The following is a 22,066-nucleotide window of genomic DNA, read 5'->3' as shown; positions in this document are numbered from 1 at the left end:
TCGGGCTCCCGCCTCAACCATTAACCAACGTTTCTCACAGTGACTTTGCTACTTCTTTCGTGTGTTGGCTTACATCGTTTCACTCTTGTTTGATTACAAACACATGAAAAATATTTTTGGGAATGTAGGGAGATTTCTTTTTTATACATGATCTTGCTTTATATATTTTACTTAACCGTGTTTCTCTTTCACACTTGTGATGTTTAGCTGGTTTGTTCTTTCAGCTACTTTTGGACTGATGTTATGGCCATGTGTTTGTTGCTGCTTACTTTTCTCTACGCTTTTGGACATTGAAAGTCATGGTTTCCTAAATACCTTTGGCCACTGTCCATTTTTTGCCAATGTTCATATTTTTTTTGTGCTTTCTTGTTGCTTCTTGACATTGCCCCTTAGATAATTCTAACTTTGCTATTTGTAATACGATCCATTATGTTTCTATGCCACTTGCTTGCTTTTTATTGGTCAAATGCTTACACTTTGAACACACCATTGGAGTCTGATAAGTAAATGGGCTGCTTGTGCATGTCATTCTCCAAAGATAGCTGTAAATGTACACAGTCCACTTTCACACTCATTATTTTAATGATTACTAGGAATTATCTAACGTATGCCTAGGACATTCTATCCATGTCTAATTGTCAGTATATTCATGTAAGACAAATTTACATGCAAGTAATCTACATGTATCGCATTATTTAAGCCTGTAGTTATTCTGAAATTCTGGAACAGAGTAGGACATTCTCAATCACCTTTGCACATTCTATCACAGACTCAGCAGATACTCTTTCTTTGTTTGATCTACACCGTAAAACAAGCATTGGCATAGCAATAGAGCTGGCCTCACCTATGTCTTTTATATAGCAATTTTGGATGCCTTATATATTTAATAAATGAATGAGAATGTAGCTATGTTTTAAGGTTTCATGTGTAATGGTGCTCGCACCAGTGCTATTATGTTTGGCATATAATGGTGCCTGTACCATTTTGGCAAACATATTGTATTCAATACATACTTCATGCATATATAACAAAGCTTCTGGTCAACCTTCTTCCAGTGTTGGCTTAAGACATTGTTAAACATATATTGGATCATCCCACAGTAATATTTTATTCTTACGCCTTTCGATTGGCTTAGATGTGTCCTTTTGCTTTTTGTAGAGCTACATGAGGAACTATGTTATATCTTAAAAAGCAGACTCTGTCATCACACATTTAATTCTTTATCTCATTCATGGATTGTAAATGCAAATATTTTTCTTTGTATTGAACTGCAGAAGGATTTTTTAAAAATTTTTTGTCATCGTTAGACAAGGAGAAATAAGTCTTCGCACAACCCAAAGTTGTGAAAGGATGGTCCTCTTTTTGCCAAGCTAGGACGAGGAGAGATGCAATTTTATTATACATCTGTCAGATGTACAGTTACCGGAAATCTGCACTTGCACTATAAGATGTCCACACCTAAGAATAGAGTGAAGATGGAAACAGTTACGATATACTGGAAAAAGAGCTCCACACAGAATAGGGTTATGTTGATAGAGATTGAAAGATGGGGTTGTGCTATACTACCAGTAGAGGTCCTCAGAGAACAGTTCAATGGCATGATAGCCCTTCCTTGGTGACTTACACTTTGGAAGAGCAAGTTATGTGAAAGTCACACAACATTGACGTCTAGCAGAAATACATACTGCACTGCTTCATGCCTAGGTCGAAGTTTTAACTTCTACAAGATCACCTTTGCTGTGAGCTGACTTCCACCATTAAATTTGTACTTTCTTTTAAGGAATTGGGATGTGCACCTTAATGGGGAATATCAACTGCACAACTATTCCAGGATTATTCTAACATCTTGGAGTATTGTCACAAAATGAATAAATGTAACTGCAACACCAGTGTATTAGAGAGAATTGCAAGGGTTGCAAAGCTGCTGTGTTTCCTCAAGTCATTACTTAGAGCCCTCTCAGGTCACATACAATTGTTTGAAATGCCATTCTCAAAGCTGAGGGGGTGTGGGTTCAACCTATTAATTTGCATATAAACTCTTGCTACTCTAATGCCATGTGGTGTTATTGTTTCTAAAGGCTAGATCAGTATACCAACGCTGGCAAATAGTGGTGAATTGACACTGCAACCTTCAATAAATGTCTTGAGTGTAATAGAAATAGCTGATGACCCTCTACTCTATATAGGGACTAGCAGTCACTCGGCAGTACAAGTATCTAAAAAGTCATAAACCCGGGTAAGTATTTTTTAGGTGTATGTATACATGTTGCACCATACTACCGACAGAAGACTAGTACAATGTAGATGGATGTATGACATTACAACGCATACTTTTACAACGCATGCCTTTACAACGCATATTTTACAACATAACATTCTTTACAACGCTTTCTATTACAACGAATTGTCTTAAAACTACCTTTACAACGCATTCCATTACAACGCATACTACCTTTACAACGCATACCATCACAATGCATACCATTACATTGCATGTATGGTAAGTATTGGATAGTATAGGGGTAAAAATTACTATTCTAACTCCAGGGGGTGCAACATTAGGGTAAGTGTTGGATAGTGTACGGGTAAAAATGACTATTCTAACTCCAGGGGGTGCAACAGTAGGGTAAGTGTTGGATAGTGTAGGGGTAAAAATTACTATTCTAACTCCAGGGCGTGCAACAGTAGGGTAGGTTTTGGATAGTGTAAGGGTACTAGGCATTGTGATGGTATGCGTTGTAATGACATGCGTTGTAATGACATGCGTTGTAATGGTATGCGTTGTAGTGTCATGCGATGTAATGGTTGCGTTGTAATGGGATGCGATGTAATGGATCTTGCGTTGTAAAAGTTTCGTTGTAACGGTAGTGTGTGGTAAAAGTTGCATTGTAAAGGTTGTTTCCCATGTAGATGAACCACTTGTTGCATTCTGCTACCAACACAAGTTCTAACAGAGGAGTAAATGGAAAAGGAAAGCGGCAGTAGTGCTACACTACCAATATAAAAAGACATTCACTCAAAGTGAAAGTATCCAATGGCAGGAGTGTGCTGCTCTATTGATCTATAATTTGTGCTGCAGTGGGAGAGAGCATTATTTGAATGACATTTTAACAGACCAATGATGAAAGAAATTTGACTAAAAGCTTCTTTATGTTTGTATTTTTGTATTCATTTTTGGGGAAATATGCTGTTTTTTAAGTCAAACCTAAAAAAAAGGAATGTGATACAGGCATGTGAATTACATTTCAGTTGCTGATATAAAATGTTGCTTTACAGATGTCAATTGAATATTATTGCTCCAGATGACACATTTATTAATCTGAAAGTGATACGATGCCTCACACCCTCCACTTCAGACCCATGTTGTGTGTTTACGAGTGTCAATCAGGGACTCCCCAGCGAAATACAAAATAAAGGTAAGTCAACGGAGATAATTGCATCAACTGCTCATAATTAAACCTCTCAATAATTTCTTCCCCTGGGAATATCCCATCTTCACTGTTGACAATACATCCTTGCAACACTTTATCAATGCCAATACATTAATATTTAAACTGTAGAGATCGCCACTAGAGACATTGCTGCAGCATTGTTTACTGTAAGAAATATTAGAGGTTAATGTCCTTGGTAGGCAGCATCATGTCCAGAAAGTGAGAAGAGCTCAAGGCCCAAGTGGAGGCCGTCTGCACAGCAGCAAGTGCATTATTCACCCTGCCTCTCCTTCTGTGCTCGTCAGTCTGTCCCAGTCACTCATTGTCCATTTCTAGCCAACTGCTGATAGCCTTACCCTCATTCTTCTGGCCTCTCAGCCACAGCCTCAACCCACTAGTTTCCACCGAACTGTACTTACTCATCAAGAGCCAAAAACTGGTGGGAGCCTATAGCCCTCAACCTACTCTGCACCGTAAACACAGCAGAGAGGTAAGTAGATTTTACGGAGAGAAGTGCGAGAGCTGCCCACTGAAGCCTGGTGGAGTGCAGCAGTGCCTCCGCCCCTTTGCAGCACGGGTGGAGTTGACCTTGGAGTCTTTCAGTCCATTCAGGTCGCACCTGCTAAAAAGGGGCTGGGGAAGTAGCGTTTGTGGAGGGAGAAACAAACATAGTGTCTCATGCACAGTGACAACGTTGCCTACTGGACCAGTTTGCTCATTTCTGTTTGTTTATTGTTCCTGTGTACCATGCCGTAACATGGCGTTAATCTAATGTAATGCTTCTGCAGTCCTCCAGTATTACTCCTGCTCTGATTTAAACTTCCCTATAGGTCTGCATTTTTTCAGGCAACAGCTAATTGTTAAGGCATTATGGTTCACAAAGCTGTAGGAGAGTATGGGAAGCATAAATTGCCAGGAGATCCTGGAGGAACAGTTTTGTCTCAGATGGTGCTGGTCCAAGGACCAGTTACACAAGGTCAAAAACAGATACTATGACAGATCTCTGAATGTATCTTTAGAGGGACACAAAGTATGCCTGCTGCATCGGCTTATCCCCCAACAGGGCATTTTGGTCAAAGGTGAGTGAAGGAGGAGGCTGGAACTTGACAAACGAGAGGAATCTGTTAGGCCTGTCACTATACTAAAAATAGCCCCCAAGCCTTGATGAACACACCCAGAGAGACTGAAACATAACTGTAGAACAGTGGCCAGCAGTGGCATAGCCAAGAAGCCCCCCCCTCCTCCCCTTCTTTACCTGTGGCTGTGCTGGCCGGCAAAAACAGGAATTGTTCACAGGCACACCCGACACCTCTCTTAAGGCTGGGGCCGCCACGGGTGGCAAAAGGCCTAGCTACGCCACTGATGGCAAATCCTGCCCTCAAGGAGCCCCCAAAGGAGGTAATGGGTCATGGAGGAGAATAATTCTCACCAGTGGCAATGAAGTTGAGTGTCTCACCTGAGCAGCACATAATTCTTTGCCCCAAATACCAGATGCAACACTGACAGCCATGGGCAGGTCCTTGAGTTCACACAGACATTCGGAGATGGCAGTACTGAAAATACATTAGTATATATTATTTCAAATGTTTAGGGAGATCCTTACCCTGCTGAATCATCTCTATTGTCCTCGAAGATGCTCAGATCAGAAACGCCAACCAGCAAGTCCCTGCTCAGAATGTCCATGTTACATGGAACAACCCCATCTACCTCCTGTTGAAAATCACAATGAGGCGGTGAGTGGCACCACTGATGCACTTATCAGCTTACTGAGAAGTCAAACAAGAGTCGCTGAACTGATAGAAATCACGAAGGCACAGAGCCAAATGATCTGGAGTCTTCAACAAGAGATATCGGTCAAGAGGTTTAGACAAAGCAAGTGAAAAGGTCCATACATCGTTAACCAGTTCAATGTTTATCCAGTAAATTTCTGAAAATAAATTCAAATTATTAGAGCTTGTCAGCACTGCAACTAACCTGGAACTCCTCGTGTTCCCTCGCAGACATTTATCTTGGACACTCACATGTGAACATGTTACCCAGACAGAGCCAGAAACAAAAGAGCCAGTCCATATACAAACAACAGAGTCAGCGCAGATGGTGATACACAGCTCTCCAGAAAATGGGGCACCCAGTTTCAACCCTGCGGCACACGGTACTGAGAAGCAAGCAGCACTCAGACCAGAAGATTACACCATGAAGCTAAAGACTGCCATACCCCAGATCAGTTACAAGATGTGAGATGCCTGTTGATATTAACTGTACAAAAAGTCACAAAAAGATAGTTAAGGAACAACCAGGATATAAGAGCCTGTTGTGGCTCAGCAACAAAGTGGGACACAGCTGCATGTAAGTTCACAACCTGAAATTAGCAGGGAGGTTGAGTATCCTCATTGGGGCCAAGATAATGATTGTATTATCTTAGGCTGAGGCCAGAGCAACCTGTTTGCATTTGTAAAGAAGAACTGAAGATGGCACAATACTGTGTCAACCCTTAAGGACCCCCTCTGACGTGCTTATAGCAGGCCAGAATTGACCAAGAATTGCATGATAAACAACTATATTTTTATGAATCATTTTAGGACCTAGATTTTGTTTTATCTTTGCCTTCTCCTTTCCTCCATACTTTGTATGGTAAATAAATGGATGGCCTGTTTTCATAGTTTTCAACCAATTTGTTCTTCTGATCCACTGAGGGTTGTTCTCGTGCCATGACCCTTAACCAGTTCTGTTTACTCCCCATTTACAAACCTGACCTTGGTGTCTGGTGCATTTGTGGGCCATGAATAGTTCTGTCAAGGCAGAAGTGGGCCTGGTGGGCACTAAGAAGGCGAATTTACTATTCTAATTCTAACTCCAGTCCAAGAATATTTGAAATAAATGCAGATTTCACCAAAACAGTACAGGAGCCTTATTTACTATTTTATCTCTAGTCCTAGAATATTTTGAGGAATAAATAAATATTATCCAATTATTTTAAGAAAGGGGTTAAAAAGTGGCAAAATGTGGGACTTCTGAATTGACTAAAGTGTTACCTCGGGGTCACAGTTCAAGGCAAAAACTAGGAGCACCCTCCCAAGCTGGCCTTTAAAATTCCATTCTCAGTCTTCGCCTCAGATCTACCCTTGATGTTTTCAATGTGGAGCTACCCCTTCCCAACATCCCTACAAGTTTGGTTGAGTTGAGTTCCCCATCCCATCATAAAAGTCAGTTTATTCAGGCCCACTGTAGAATCAAATATCTGACCATTTCCAGGGTGGGAAATGCCCTTATAGGTTTTTGGTGTCCATTAACTCCCAAGGCAGAATTGACCAAGAATTGCATGATAAACAACTATATTTTTATGAATCATTTTAGGAACTAGATTTTGTTTTATCTTTGCCTTCTCCTTTCCTCCATACTTTGTATGGTAAATAAATGGATGGCCTGTTTTCATATTTTTCAACCAATTTGTTCTTCTGATCCACTGAGGGTTGTTCTCGTGCCATGCCCCCTAACCAGTTCTGTTTACTCCCCATTTACAAACCTGACCTTGGTGTCTGGTGCATTTGTGCGCCATGAATAGTTCTGTCAAGGCAGAAGTGGGCCTGGTGGGCACTAAGAAGGCGAATTTACTATTCTAATTCTAACTCCAGTCCAAGAATATTTGAAATAAATGCAGATTTCACCAAAACAGTACAGGAGCCTTATTTACTATTTTATCTCTAGTCCTAGAATATTTTGAGGAATAAATAAATATTATCCAATTATTTTAAGAAAGGGTTAAAAAGTGGCAAAATGTGGGACTTCTGAATTGACTAAAGTGTTACCTTGGGGTCACAGTTCAAGGCAAAAACTAGGAGTACCCTCCCAAGCTGGCCTTTAAAATTCCATTCTCAGTCTTCGCCTCAGATCTACCCTTGATGTTTTCTATGTGGAGCTACCCCTTCCCAACATCCCTACAGGTTTGGTTGAGTTGAGTTCCCCATCCCATCATAAAAGTCAGTTTATTCAGGCCCACTGTAGAATCAAATATCTGACCATTTCCAGGGTGGGAAATGCTCTTATAGGTTTTTGGTGTCCATTAACTCCCAAGGCAAACCACTTGTTGATTATTCCACTTCCGCCCTCCCCTTGCAAAGGGTTTACTTATGCCTAATTATAAATAGTTGTGGTATACAATTACAGGGGACTAAATGGGTTTAAGACTACCAAATGGCATTTTGGGAATGTTCATGCATTGCCATTATCCGCAATCAGCAATTGAATCATCCCTGGCACAGTGCTCGGTCCGCCAAATCAAAACTGAAAAAAGTCTAGGCCAGAGTATAGTGTATGTGGTCCTGGCTGCAGCATTATGCCCTCCCCTCCCCCCACCGCCCCAGGTCCACATGCTGGAACTCATTTTTCGCCTTGTTCCCTGAAGGATAAAAAACCTGGTTTTTTTAACAGTGAAATGACTATGTAATGACTTTGTTGTTTGTTCTTACTTTGAGGACTTCCTTCCCATTCAGATAAGTGCTAGGGAACCCTATTCCAGTGTAGCAACTCCACTACTGTAATCATCACTATGTACCTGTTTTCAGAGATAAGTGCTGTTGACTCCAACTGCCTATGCAGATTTGGTCTTGCCAGCCCCTGTTTTAGAATGTAGTTAAAACATGTCCTAAGGGCCTAGTGACAGCTGCAAGTTACCAGCCTTCAGGGTCATTTGGTTCAAAGTGTTAACTGTGCGAGGTATGGAATAAATTGTATCAAGGAAAATGGGGGGAATATCAAGCTCCATACCCTCCAACACTGATCACCTCAACACTTTCTTCAGTGCACTTCTGCACAACCCTTTGGTTCTACTACCAGGTAGATCTCAGCATAAACACCTCCCTCCAAATCTGCCAAAGCAGAACATGATTCTGCTACCTGCCTCTCCTTCTTCCTACAGCCATAGCTGGTGCACGTCTGTCCTCCCAGCTACTACAGTATACCATTTGATTCCTGTAGCATACATCATTCCAAATCTAAAATAAGTGACTCCAAGATCCCAATGTCCCCACTCACATCACAAATAAGACTACAGATCACCTTCATCAGCTGTCCTCCAATAACCAAGACATGATGTCCTCATATGCTTAGCATGCTTATCCTCATATGTTTAGCATGATAAACAACATTACACATTTCTTGGACTCGTACTTCAACTTAGCCTGGTCACTAGTCAATTACGACACACAGAGCAAAGTAACACATCATATCTGCCCACACCCTATTACTCTGAAATGTGCTTCATCAACATCCACCCAACATCTTTTGAAAAACGTCTTCACTGAAAGCACTTAGAACTAGTTGCCCTAAGTTGACCGAAAACCCATGTTGTTATGCTGCCTGGGAGCAGCCAAAAAAATTGGAAGGCTAAAAGACAGCACCAGAAATCCTTGCTGAGACCTTCCTCCCTGTAACTTATGAGCAGTGCAAACAGCTGGGGCAATTTAGTTTGTATTTTCTGCTACATAAATCAGAAAAAAAGAATTGAGGTAAACCTTGATTTTTACTTTGTAGACCACTGGTGGTTCCCAAATACTGTTTTCGTTCTGATCTAGACATATATAGTGGCAAAGCAAAAACACTCAAAAGTGAGGGATTAAGAATGATGACTATCAGAGATGATTTGGGCGAGCTCGAAAAATGAAATGAAAATGTAAGCAATGTCCCACTGGATAGATACATTGTTCATCTTTTCATACAAATATACTAAATATATTAAATGTATCAGAATGTATCATTCAATATAGATGGTCTGAGAAATGTTAGTTGGGATTTATGTTCATGGCTAAACACTCCAATTGTGTTATTTTTTTCTCACAGATAATCCCAATGAAAGTACATTGCCTTGCACCATTTGGTCCAGCGGTTCAACAGCTGCAGTGAACATTTATCAAGTCTCCAGCAACCCAATATTTGAGCTTTGGATAGTGTTCAGTGTCCATACATCAGATTGAAATATTGAATTAGCAGTGTATTCTGTGTTGAATACATAATCAGAAGCTACTAAATGGACAATATGAAATATAGCAATTACGATAGTATATATTACTGTGCACTCTTTTACATACTATGGTACCCATCTACACTTCCTGGAGGTGCATGCCCTCTTGTATACTGCTTGGAATGATAGATTCATTGTTTTCACAACGCATTCTATGGACCTGTGAAGATCACAGCGTATAGCATGATTGCAATGTGTTAGGAACTTCCATTAAATTATAATAATTTTTCTTAATATGGGTAATTGCAAACACCATATATCAACGTTTTAAAGTTGAAATTGGCTGTAGATGCCTATCTTACCAAGCTCAAATCTTTGGAATTTGATGAGTGCCTTCGAACAACTTCTAGCAAAGACCCAAATAAATTTAACAGAAGATAAACATTTTTATTTTGGGAAATATGTACATTTTTTAAAGAAAAAGTTTTCTCTTTTACCAAAGTAAGTCATTTGTGATGTCTTCCTGCAATTATTCAGGTTGTGTACCCTGTTATTACCATATGCAGCACTGTAGCCCTTTCAGAGGCAAGAGTTTGCATTGCGATCATAACAGATTCTCCTTTGCACAACAAATATAAAGCATTTTAAGAAAAATATGTTAGTTTCTTTATAATAACTGAAATTCATTTTAATTTGTAAAGCAAAGAATGGAAGTACTGGATTCAAAACGTAAATCAAATTCAATACAGTATTTAATTTAACATATATTACACATACTGTTGTCGCAATTTTTAATAAATGAGCTCAATCTCATAAATGCACTTGCTCCTGGCTAAAAATGAATGTATCTCACCAAGCAATAAATAATATTTGAAATCATGTATTGAAACAATCTTATTTTGCTTTCTTTCACTTTATTTGTGTTGGTTTTCTCTGTTGGTTGCCTTTTAATTTTTAGATTAATTATAATAGTGGTCAAATTCTTGCATCCTAAACAATTGTGCGGATACAAAATGAATCAGTAGTTGGCACTGGCATGAATACATTTAGGGAAAGAACCACAACTGGGTGTATTGTATCCTAAAGTAACAATTCCTTGGACCTCCCTAACTCTCTCCGCCCACCCCAAATAACAAACATTCATTCAAAGAGCTTGTGAAATAGAAATCCCAATGTGGAACAAACCTCATACACAGAAATTAGTAATTCTTGCACGTTAAGTACTTTTGATTAATCCACTATTTAATCCTTCATTGTAGCCTGTAATTAAGATGTCAGTCTCCTGCATGTAACCCTGACCCCCAATGAAAGATGCCCAAAGCCCAGGGCCAACTGCTGGTTTAACAGTCATTGTAAAATCTACAATATGAAATAGAGGAATTTTGCTGTTGTCCTCTAACATCAACTGTAACTCATAATCCATAATATAAAATGCAATAAACCCGAGAAAAACAGATTCATTGGAAGAATAGACTCACATCCCAGGTGGGGTATACATCAGGTGCAGCATTTCCCTTGCGTAATAAAAACAAGAACAAATCTACGTACTGGAAGTCTCAAATATTCCCTTTCATTTAAGCATCCTTCATGATGTAAAAGTCACTGAATGTAATCTTTCTATAGCATGCCCTGGGTGTTTTTTTTAGAAGTGCTCCAGGGTACTCCTGAGCCATGTGGATCCTATATAAATACCCCGACTGATATGCCCTATTACTGAAGAAAGTGGACTTAGGTTTGGAAAGTAGCTCCTCACTCTCCTTCTCTGTCCTGATATGCTGGATAAGATAGACATTACAGGGCCTCAAAAGCCTTTCAGTATTATTGTTAACAGAACAGGCATACAGACTCACCCCTTCTGAGTTGTTGAAATCGTAGGACTTTTTGGTAAAATCTATCTAGTGAGGATGCAACCAAATTTCCTATAATCGGTACCTGATGCCCAGGTCATCTTTTTTCAGTGTCCTCCGCATTCTTCATCATGTCTTCATTCATGTCTACCCTGCTGTCTCCATAATTCCATTTGTTGCATAGAAGCTATGAAAGCAGCGTAGAATAGTAGACTTCAGTTGTTTCTTCTGTATGCCTATTTCCATAAACCCAAAATGATTGCAGTGAGAATTACTTCAACTCTTCTTGTCAAATTCAGACTCAAACTCACTGTGTTCCACCGAAAGTCCTTCACATCACCAGCATGTGAGTCAAAGGCAATTTTCCAAACATGGCTTGAACCCACACACTTCTGTGGATCCGTCAGGATTCTGGACATCTTATGAAATGTAAATGACAAAACACAAAAGGTGTTTTTATTGTAATATGCAGCTGTAAAGAATTGTAGAAGATAAATTGGAAATCTTTGAACCAACCATCATCATGCACAGTAAAGCACATCATCACTCACTTCCAGGAATACAGAACAGATTTATATACCAAATTTTCTTTATCAGCAAACTAATTCAACCACTGTATCTCGATTCATACAGTCTAGCTCCATAAATCTTTTTTTCTGGGTAATTGAAATCTGTGCTGGTGTTGGGATAGAAATGTCCTGTGCTTGGTAAGAGACGTGCAGCTGTCAATCAATCAATCAATCAATGCATTTGTAGAGCGCGCTACTCACCCAGTTGAGGGCATTCCAAGACTTGGCGGCGAGGTAGGAGAATGATCTGCCGCCGGTGGTCGTTCTTTGGATGCGGGGTACGGTGGCGAGGGCGCGGTCGGCAGAGCGGAGCAGGCGGTTCGGGGTGTAGAAGGTGAGTCTGTTGAGGTATGTTGGTCCGGTGTTGTGAAGTACCTTGTGTGCATGGGTGAGGAGCTTAAAGGTGAAACTCTTGTTGACGGGAAGCCAGTGCAGGTCTTTCAGGTGGGGTGTGATGTGGCTATGTCGAGGGATATCGAGAATCAGGCGTGCCGAAGCGTTCTGTATGCGTTGCAGTTGTTTCAGTAGTTTGGCCGGGGCTCCCACTTAGAGGGGGTTTCTGTAGTCCAACCTGCTGCTGACGAGGGCCTGAGTGACCGTTTTTCTTGTGTCTGTGGGGATCCCCCTGTAGTTCCTTCGGAGCATGCGGAGGATGTTGAAGCAGGAGGATGATATGGTGTTGACTTGCTTGGTTATGGAGAGAGTTGAGGCAAGGATGAATCCCAGGTTGCGTGTGTGGTCGGTGGGTGTGGGGGCTGCCCCCAGGGCAGTGGGCCACCAGGAGTCATCCCAGGCTGAGGGTGAGGCCGAGGATGAGGACCTCCGTCTTGTCCGAGTTCAGTTTCAGACGGCTGTCCTTCATCCAATCTGCGACGGCTGTCATTCCTTCGTGTAGGTTGGCTTTGGCGGTGTCAGGGTCTTTGGTGAGGGAGAGGATCAGCTGTGTGTCGTCAGCGTAGAAGATGATGTTGAGGTTATGCAGTCTGGCGACACGGGCGAGCGGGGCCATGTAGATGTTGTACACCTGTACCTTGAGTGCCTATCCATACTTTTGGCTGGATTTTTAATAAAGATGTTTTTCTCATTGACAAAGACAGATCATGTATGTGCGCCATGACAAAGGCCTGCCTCATGAATTGAAGCCTTGTTGGACCAGGTGCGGCACCCAAAGCACTACCCTCAAAGTGGTGGAAAGCTACCACATTCAGCAGAAGTTAAGCCGCACAAGCGCAGTGGTGGAAACATACCATATAGTGATCAGTGGGAGTGAACAGGTCCTTTTTACCCTGTATCACTGGAGTGAGGCCTAAGGGCTCACTCACCTTTCTAATGTTCTGCTGCTCTGTGCTTAACTCACCCTTGCCTAAATCAGGTAGATGTAGAGTGCTGCGTAGTGCAGTAGTAGTGACCCTGTGCTTCATGTATGTGTGCCTGGGAAGGGTGGAGTACAGGGATAGAGCAGTGCTGTACAACACGTGTAGAAAGATGTGTGTGTTTTGCATTCCTGTGAGCTGGGTGGGACATACATTGGAGGAAGGGAGAAGGAGATTCACTCTTTACATTTCAAAAGGATGCTCTTTGATTCAGTGATAGATCACAACGAAAGGGCCTACAGACATCTCATGGAGGAGACGGGCCTGTGAAGGGAATCATAAAGAGAAGGGCTGGGAGGCCGGAATTAACCTTTTGATCAGTTGCGGTCCACGCACGTAAGAGCGGTGGGGCCGGGGGGGGAGGATTTCGACAGACGACAGCGAGGGAAAATTAAATAAATAATTAATTTTCCCTCCACATCGTCAGTCGAAATCCCCCCATTCCGGCCCAACCGTCCCACCGCTCTTACCTGCACGGGCTGTGGCTGCTTTTGAGGCACATATTACTGTGGCTGATATCCAGGTGTGAATCGGTCACTTCTTTGGCCTGTATTGTAGGACAATAAGCTTTTGGGTCTTTCCTGCTTTGACAGACAGCCTTTCAAGAGCAAAGAGGAATTTGAAAAGTGTATATTTCAAAAGAAGAAGAACTTAAACATAACATTTCAAAGAATCAGACCCAACATCACATTTGGTGTCTGGAAAAGGGGGCACGGGGGCTGCCATGGTGTGGGTGATTGCACCGGAGGAGATCGCGCCTTGGCCGGAAAGTACTATAGCAACACTGTATGCCCAAAGGGGCTGCTATACCAACATTGCCAGAGGTTTGAGTCCTTTGCCTGGAAAGAAGGCTGCAGCTGTGACAGGCGGGTTGAGCCTGTACACCAAGCTCTGCATGATGAGACGTTGCACTCTTGCTGGCTCTGCTCAAGAGCTGGAGAATCAAACACCTCCTTGTGGAGAAGAGTTTTACCTCGTCTTCACAGATTTAGAGCAGCTCCTATCGCTGGGAAAAGCTGACAGCACCGCTCAAGCGAGAGAGGCTGCACCTGGCAGGTGATGCTTGCTCACAGCAAGCAGCCCAAATTCTCCAAATCCGTGGAGAGGGCACTCACTGCACCACTGAACACTTCCATACTGCAGGAGCAGGTAAGACTTGAACTGGGCCTGTGGACCACCAGAGATTTGCTGATGACAGTGCTTCAACACCATATACAATTTTGACTAATTTCTAAAGAGTCAAGGGGGTCTTTAGTACGGCTTACATTTGAGCATTCCCTGGATCCAGCCACTGGTGAATGGGGAATAACCACGACCGCATTACCAGGAAAAATGTGGGCCAAATGCTAAAGTCGTGAACTCAAGGGATTGTGTTATTGCTTATGAATGTGTAGAGTTAGAAATAAAAGAATAATTTTTCATATAAAAGTCAGCATTTGACTGGACATTGATTTATTGATAGTACTGTGTTCACTCACCTGTATCTACACTTTTTATTCCCCGCGGGAGCCTTTGACTGCTCGTCCACAGCTACCCCTGAGAGTCAGGTGCAGAAGGGGTACTTGGTGGATTCGCTCATGATCCATAGATCGGGCCCGGGGACATCAGGAGTAAAAGGCCTCAACCACCATATTGGGCCCAATAGCCACTGCGTGCCGCATGGCCTTCTAAAAGAAGATTTGACAGCCATAAAATAAAACATAACCTTGATCCAAAAGTGTCCCTAATCCTTATGTCTGGTAGATTCACATTACCGGTAAACATTTAACTGTGTAGAATATTTGAAAAATATACACACAATGCTGAACACTCACAATAATTTTCATGTTTTTAAAGCAATATAACCGCTTTTAGATTTTAAAAGGCCAGTGTTGGAAAAGTGTAGTAAGACACAGAAGACAAAAAGATGAAGGTTTATAGTGAGGTTAATCTTCAGATGGCGTGAATGACTATGAGCATAGAATTACTTGTCATTTTGAGTGCCTCTTTAGTGCAATAATGCTAATGAAAGTATATTTTGGTTTTACCATTTTTTTACCTTCAACTCTATAAGATATACTGCTGAGACTTATGAGAGTTAAATATCCTTTAAAAACGTGTCTTTTAGTCTGTCTGTTCCACTATCAGATAACAAAAAGGCGTAATAATTCAATGAGCCTGGAGTAGTATGGCATACATTATTTAAGAAGTGATAATCACTCTCAACTTTTCAAACTGTTTTGGTCTTATGAAATATCATTCAGTATTCAAGCTATTAAATTCTTATTTAACCAATCAATCAATCTTCAGTATGTCAGCTTGATAACAAATTGTATATTGCAATCATTAAACAGATTTGACTCGAATGACTCCAGTTAATCCAATTCTAAAAAAAAAAACAACAGCGAACCCCTCTGACCCTAACAATTTCAGACCAGTAACAAACATTCCCATGCTAGCCAAAGTCCTGGAAAATGTGTACAACAACAATTGAGGCATCGTATCTCTGAATTCAATCTGTTAAATGACTTCCAATCAGGATTTAGACCAAACCATAGTACGGAAACAGCAATTCTGCACATCGTAGATGACGCTCTACTTGCCCTCGACCACAACAAAACATGTCTCATAATCCTGTTTGACCTATTGTCGGCTTTCAACACGGTTAACCATGTTAAAATATGAGATTGCATGAAAAATAGAGGGTACAGTCCTAAAATGCGTTAACTCTTTCCTAGAGAACAGATAGCAAAAATTAATAGTCAACCAAACATTATCAGCTTCATCCAGAAATACAATCGGAGTTTCTCAGGGCTCAACACTATCCCCGGCGTTATTCAATCTGTACGTAGAACATTACAACGAGTAAATATTTCTTTCCACATGTAAGCAGATGCACACAGCTGTACATCAAAGTCACATTGACAGAAGAGATAGGTATTATGAACAAGGCACTAAAGAGAACCATTCATTAGCTAACCAGCACCTACCGGAAGCTTAACCCACATAAAACCATATTCCTGCTGATCTCCCCCCAGAAAAGCACTGCGAACATCCTAGAGTGGACCAATATGATCACGGCATTAAACTGTACTCCGAAGATTGTTGATTCCACCAAATCCTTGGGGAATTATTTTTGACAAAAACTTGAACATGCTATCACATAATAACACAATGGCAAAAAACGCCTGGTTCCATTTAAGCTACCTCAGAAAACTGAAACCATGCTTAACTAAGTCAGACCTCAAAACAGCAGTCCTGGCACTTGTCATATAAAGGATCGAGTGTGGTTGCACAACTCTGGCCGGTCTTCCCAAGATCTCAACAGCCCCACTGAAATCTTTTCTTCATGCGGCCACAAGACTTATAACTGGATCCTAAAAATTTAACCACATCACCCCTCATTTGAAAGCACTCAACTGGTTTCCTTATGAAGCAAGAGTACAATGTATCACTCACAAAGCGATACATTACAAAATACCAGTGTACCTAGCCCAGAAAATCACACTATCAGAAGGATGCCGTGTTTCCAGGAGCCATGCAAATCTACTACTGAAACTGGCCGGTTTTCGTAAGAAAAGAACTTATGACCGAGCGTTCTCTAGTGCAGCTCCTAGAATTTGGAACGCTCTCCCTCCTATTAGAAGGATCCTGTCTATCTCTGCATTAAAAAATGAAGCAAAATCTTATTATAGGAGTAAACGCCTCCCATAATCTCAACAGACTCGCCATAAGCTTAATGTTTTGCTCTAAATCATTGTACAACAACTGATGACTTGGTAAATAACTGTTTTTGGAAATGCAAATGTAAAGTGCTCTGATACCCTACTCAGGGTCATGTTCGCGCTATGTAAAACACCAAATAAAATAAAATAAAATTTGACACTGAACATAAACGTTTAAACTTTAGACATATTCATGTCTGACAGCTACAACGAAACATATCTCTTTTAAGTTTGGCCTTGAGCCAACCATGTTATCAGGATGATGGGTTCTAATATGATTTGTTGGCAAGGTATGGATCCCTAGAGATGGAAAATACGTGATAGCAAGTCATAACTCTTTGCCTTTTGTGTGTTACCACTCCACTCCCAAGATACCTTGATATAAATGGAAAGTGCTTCATGATTTATATTATTGTGAATTCTATTATTAAAAAGTACAATTACTGTAAATGTGATTATAATAATTGATAATAATTATAATAGTCATAATGATTATATTAAGTACACCAGGTCAAATGTATAAGTGTTTTAATTTATTTATTTTTCCAGAGCTGGTGATGAATGACCATGCAACATCATAAAGAAGACTAAAACAAGCACATCCTCTCCCTCTGAGCCCCAGTGTATATTTCATTTATGGCCAAATGTCCAACATGGAGTTACGTTGACAAACCCGCAGGCCTACTTATCATGGAAAACTTTGTTAGAGGCAGCTCAAGTAAGGAATCACATTCCACTGTTAGACATTGCGAGAAATGTGGAATGCAACATGGTTCCCCAAGTATTTCACCACAGGATGTACAGGAGCCTCTTTACTATGAAGAGAGATTTACAGACGAATAAGCAAAGAGCTGAAGCAAGTGTCAGTGATGATGCTGGAATGTGTGAGTGAATGCTTAAACAGAAAAACATCATTTAAGTCAAATGTGTATGCTGGAGAATGTATATTTTGTGGAAAGATAAAATGCTACAGGGGGACATCAATGCATTAGAAATTAATCAACGCCACAGAGTTTAGAGTTGATAACCGGCTTTGAGAGTGTGTCACCATTCATTGTCATTCAAAGATCTTAGCAGTTTGTAGTAGGGACATGATGACTGTAGAAGCCCATCATAACGCATCCTGTTATAGGAACTATACAAGGGTTAAAGAAAAGGATGAATATTATACGTCTAGCATTCAAACCAATGATCACTACAAAAATATGGGAGATGAAGCATAAGATGAACTACTTCAATACATTAGAACTGTGATAATTCCTAACAAAGAGGTAATACATGTGATGACTCTTACTGAAAGGCTGAAACCCACATGACATGCAGAGGAATACAGGGAATAGACAAATCAACCAATAAGCATATTAGAAGAAAATTGGACTGCGAGTTCGGTGACAACCTCCATATATTCCCAGACAACCAGGGAAAAGTATTGGCTCAACCTAGTAGGATCAGGCTATGGGACGTTGTAGGAGAAAACCAGAGTTTGAAAAAAGACTTATCAGTTTTAAAGGTTAAGGCAACAGACATGAACAAGATCATTGATCAAACGCGTCGCACAAAAGAACAATGATTAAAATAAACTTGGCATCAACACCATGGCCTATCATCCATCAGACATTGATAAAGATTAATTTACAGTGCCTGATTACCTTAAACAGTTCCTATTCGGACTTTTGACTGGAGAGCCAGAAAACAAAAAACCCTCCAAAAGGGTTGGCTTACTTATGCAATCATTCAGTCAGGACATTACATATGCAGTGGCAAATGGGCAGCAGACATACAATGGAAATGTTTTCGCAGCTCGGAGACTAAGGTGACCTCTCTAAAGAAATAATGGACACATTAGAGCAATTATTGCGCTTGCTGTATGCACGAAAATCTTCAGTTCATCACGTGAATGCCTTGAGATATCACTTATTGTCCGCACAGAAAGGTGAGATAGACAGTCATCAACTTCCACCGTGCAGGGACTGTCTGAAGGGGCATGCCAAACGTAAGAATTATCAAGCTTTATAAGCAAGAATTGTCTTCTGAATGATACACGGAATCCTAGGAGCTTATTTACAAACCCCTTGCGCCGTTGTTGCGTTGCTTTTAATATGGGAGAAAGTGAGGAATTGCAGTTCAAAGGGCTTGTACATAAACGCTCTAGTCCAACTGGGAGACGGTGGAAGTTTGAAAAACATGAGGGAGCATATCAACTGGCAGTGGACTGGATGGAGGGTGTGGAAAAGTAAATTTTGCCATGTTCTGTGTCACCACGTGTCATCCATCATATGTTATGTGTGCATGACCAATATGCATATGTTATTCCCCATGTCTGTTTAATGACGCAATTACAGTTGTGTCCACCTCTAGTATGTCAGTTTCCAGTCCTCGTGAATAATACGATTATCAGGCCTATGTAAAGCTACGGTGCCACGTTTCCCAGTGTGCACGTTATTTCATTATAAAGTCCCCGTTTCTAGGCCTCAAAAGGGCCCGGACCCTAGATTCAGCTCCTGTCTCCTGAAGCCTCGCTAAGGAGCGATACAGCCCCCACCTGTATCCTCGACCCTTCACTTACTTCCTGCCTCGCAGTGCCCGGTGCAGCTCGGCTCTGCCTCTGAGTCTGCCAAAAGTATGTTATGATTCCAGCTATCAGTTCAGTCCTCCTTCTCTGCATTCCTAAGCTACTGAACTGCATCAATAGTTTCCGTCATTGTCTAGCCTATGCGGCTCCATGTTAAGAGAAATACTGTATTTAATGGTCATTTAATACTTCATCACGCACTACATGTAGAATAATGCATGGTCCAGTCTTAGAATCAAGTTAGCTTTTCCCCTCATGACTTCTAGTTTATATCAACATGTTCCCTAAACATCAGATACCAGATAGGGTTTAGGTACATGTCGCTCCAACCCTCCAGACTTTAGTCTCTGCTCCTAGCACAGAGTTCATAGCCCCCAGCTTCTCCTAGTAACACGTCATTGTCAGTTTACGCGCACCACCAGGTCAGAGGTCCCGGCTCCTTAGGTAGCCCCCTCCTATGTTTCCGCCCATTCATGACATATTCTGTTACGTTTGCATCACATGTCTATGTATACTCCCAGTTACACCTATTTTTATTGTTATCTTTCGCGACTGCTACGCGTCACGCCTTCTGCTCCACCCACTGTTACGCCTACTGCAATGTAATGCTATGTGTTTGCGCTATGTATATAAGTTCATGTATTGTTATTAAAAGCCAGCGCGCTCATCCCAGATCCAGCCCCAGCAGCTGCTGGGCCCCTGTCCCTATGCAGGTTGTCCTGATCTTGTCCTTATGCTGTAATAAACCTGCAGAAACTCCTACTACCTCGAATCTTGACTCTTATTTTATTGAGCTATCTGTTATTCATTCATTCATTCAAAAATAGATCCGGTATTATTTATTTATATACCACATAATGGCGCCCGAACAGGGACTTGCCCTTTCCCCACGCGTCGGTGAAGCCACGCCGACCCCCTGACCCTCTGCAGTCGTGACGGAACCATACCGTGCACTGGCAGATATTTCTGCTCCAAGTATCCCTCAGGCCCACGGAGGAGACGGAGGAGGCGGTCCAGCATCCAAACGAGACGGTGGAGGAACGCGGCGAGTCCCGACCAGAGCCCAAGCCGAGAGTCCAAGGTCCGAGGTATCCGGAGGCCCACCCGTAACTGAAGTCCGAAGTTCGTCGTCGTAGCAGTCCAGTCCAGTCCGAGGCCTTCCGTTCCGTGTTGCCCGGTGAGTACCATTACTGGGGTAGTATCTAGACAGGACCAATCTAAATTGACTCCTGGTCCGTGGGTTGGTGGTGCCCAGACTCACAAACAAAGTGTTCACCTAGGTGGATACGGGTCTTGATGCGTCCCTTTTATGGGACCGGTATGTTCCGTACTGTTACAGCAGTGCATCCAGTAACTCTAGTCTGTTCCGTTCTCGAGAAATTCTTGTATTTCTGTTCTCAGTATTCCAGGTAATATTCTGTTCGAACTGTTATTTATAATGTTCTTCATGTGTTTTAATGTTGTGGTATGAGTGGGATGTGATTTCGTGTTTTTATTGTGTATTGTATTATGTCCAGATTATAGTCCAGTCATGCCGCTCTTTTCCAAGTTACGTCAGTTAAAAACTAGAAAGGGTTTATTAGAAGAAGCAGTTCCTGTCCCACCTAGGGACAGTCCAGGTCATTTTATGTATCAGAAACATGGCATAAGCGCCATATTGTATCTAGATTTATGGGTAGAGTATACCAAACAGTTAGAAGAAAAGTATAGATGGCCCGTATCGGGTACATGGGATGCCGAATGTATCATGCGAGTAGAAGAAGCATTATGGAAAAAGAAAGCCAGACAGTCACAGAAAGATGCCATCGAGTTATGGCGTAAAGAAGCGCATAGAAGAACCGAAAAGGAAGTCAGAAAGTCAGAGTTAAGTAGAGAATCCCAGGAACGAGCCCAAGAAAGAGAATTAATCGAGATAGGTGAACAAGTCAAAGCCGAACAGTCAGACAGACAGAGGCATGCCCTTATTAAGGGTATGTATCCTCTTCTTGCCGAGGGCTTGCCAAAAGCGACCCCAGAGGCATCCAGTAATTTCCCACCACCATTAGTTCCGACCAAGCTACGTCACAAACAGACCGCAGCTGATATTTTTATTTCGTCCTATTTGGACGACACAGTCCCGGAATACGCAAATCCTGTTCGCGCTCCGCCAGTCCCTGTAAATCAGGCACTTCCCGCTCTTCCAGACACCGGAGTACCTGCTACGGTACCCCCGGTCCAGCCAGCATTTCAACTTCCCGCTCCGCCACGAAGAATGTCCGTCGATGATTCTAGTTTAGGGGCCGCAGGAGGAGGTCCTCCTCAAACCCCGCCGCCACACAAGCGTTTAACGTTAGCCGAATTACATGCACAAGCATCACAGCGTACGCCTAGATACCAGACTGTTGCAGAAATAAGAAAGTCCCTTGCCGAATGTTGCTATGATCCAGTCCCAGGCGAGGATAATATGGTTTTATATTCATTCCGCGTAAGAAAGGTGGCCGAGTATCTAGTCACCTTACCGAATATGAAAGAAGATCTAGACAGAATATATCGTTTCATCCGTACAGGGGATGATCCAGAAAGTATTAGCGAGACTATGTCTCAAAGGAAAGCCGAGATCCAGCTCATGATATTA

At 41.8% G+C, this 22,066-nt stretch overlaps 1 protein-coding gene across 1 annotated transcript in view; it reads left to right on the top strand.

Annotated features, from left to right (window-relative positions):
• Positions 1–10,294, top strand: part of OVCH2 (ovochymase 2) — a 996,115-nt gene extending 985,821 nt beyond the window's left edge. The window contains exons 22-23 of the mRNA XM_078680899.1: positions 3,277–3,416; positions 9,267–10,294. Coding sequence (XP_078537025.1) covers positions 3,277–3,416; positions 9,267–9,400 — 274 coding nt within the window. The 3' untranslated portion in view covers positions 9,401–10,294. The remainder of the gene's footprint in view (positions 1–3,276; positions 3,417–9,266) is intronic.
• The last annotated feature ends 11,772 nt before the right edge of the window (positions 10,295–22,066 follow it).

Source organism: Lissotriton helveticus, chromosome 3_1 (genome assembly GCF_964261635.1).
Source record: "Lissotriton helveticus chromosome 3_1, aLisHel1.1, whole genome shotgun sequence".
Classification (NCBI taxonomy): Eukaryota; Metazoa; Chordata; class Amphibia; order Caudata; family Salamandridae; genus Lissotriton; species Lissotriton helveticus.
This window is presented reverse-complemented; position numbering and strand designations above follow the sequence as displayed.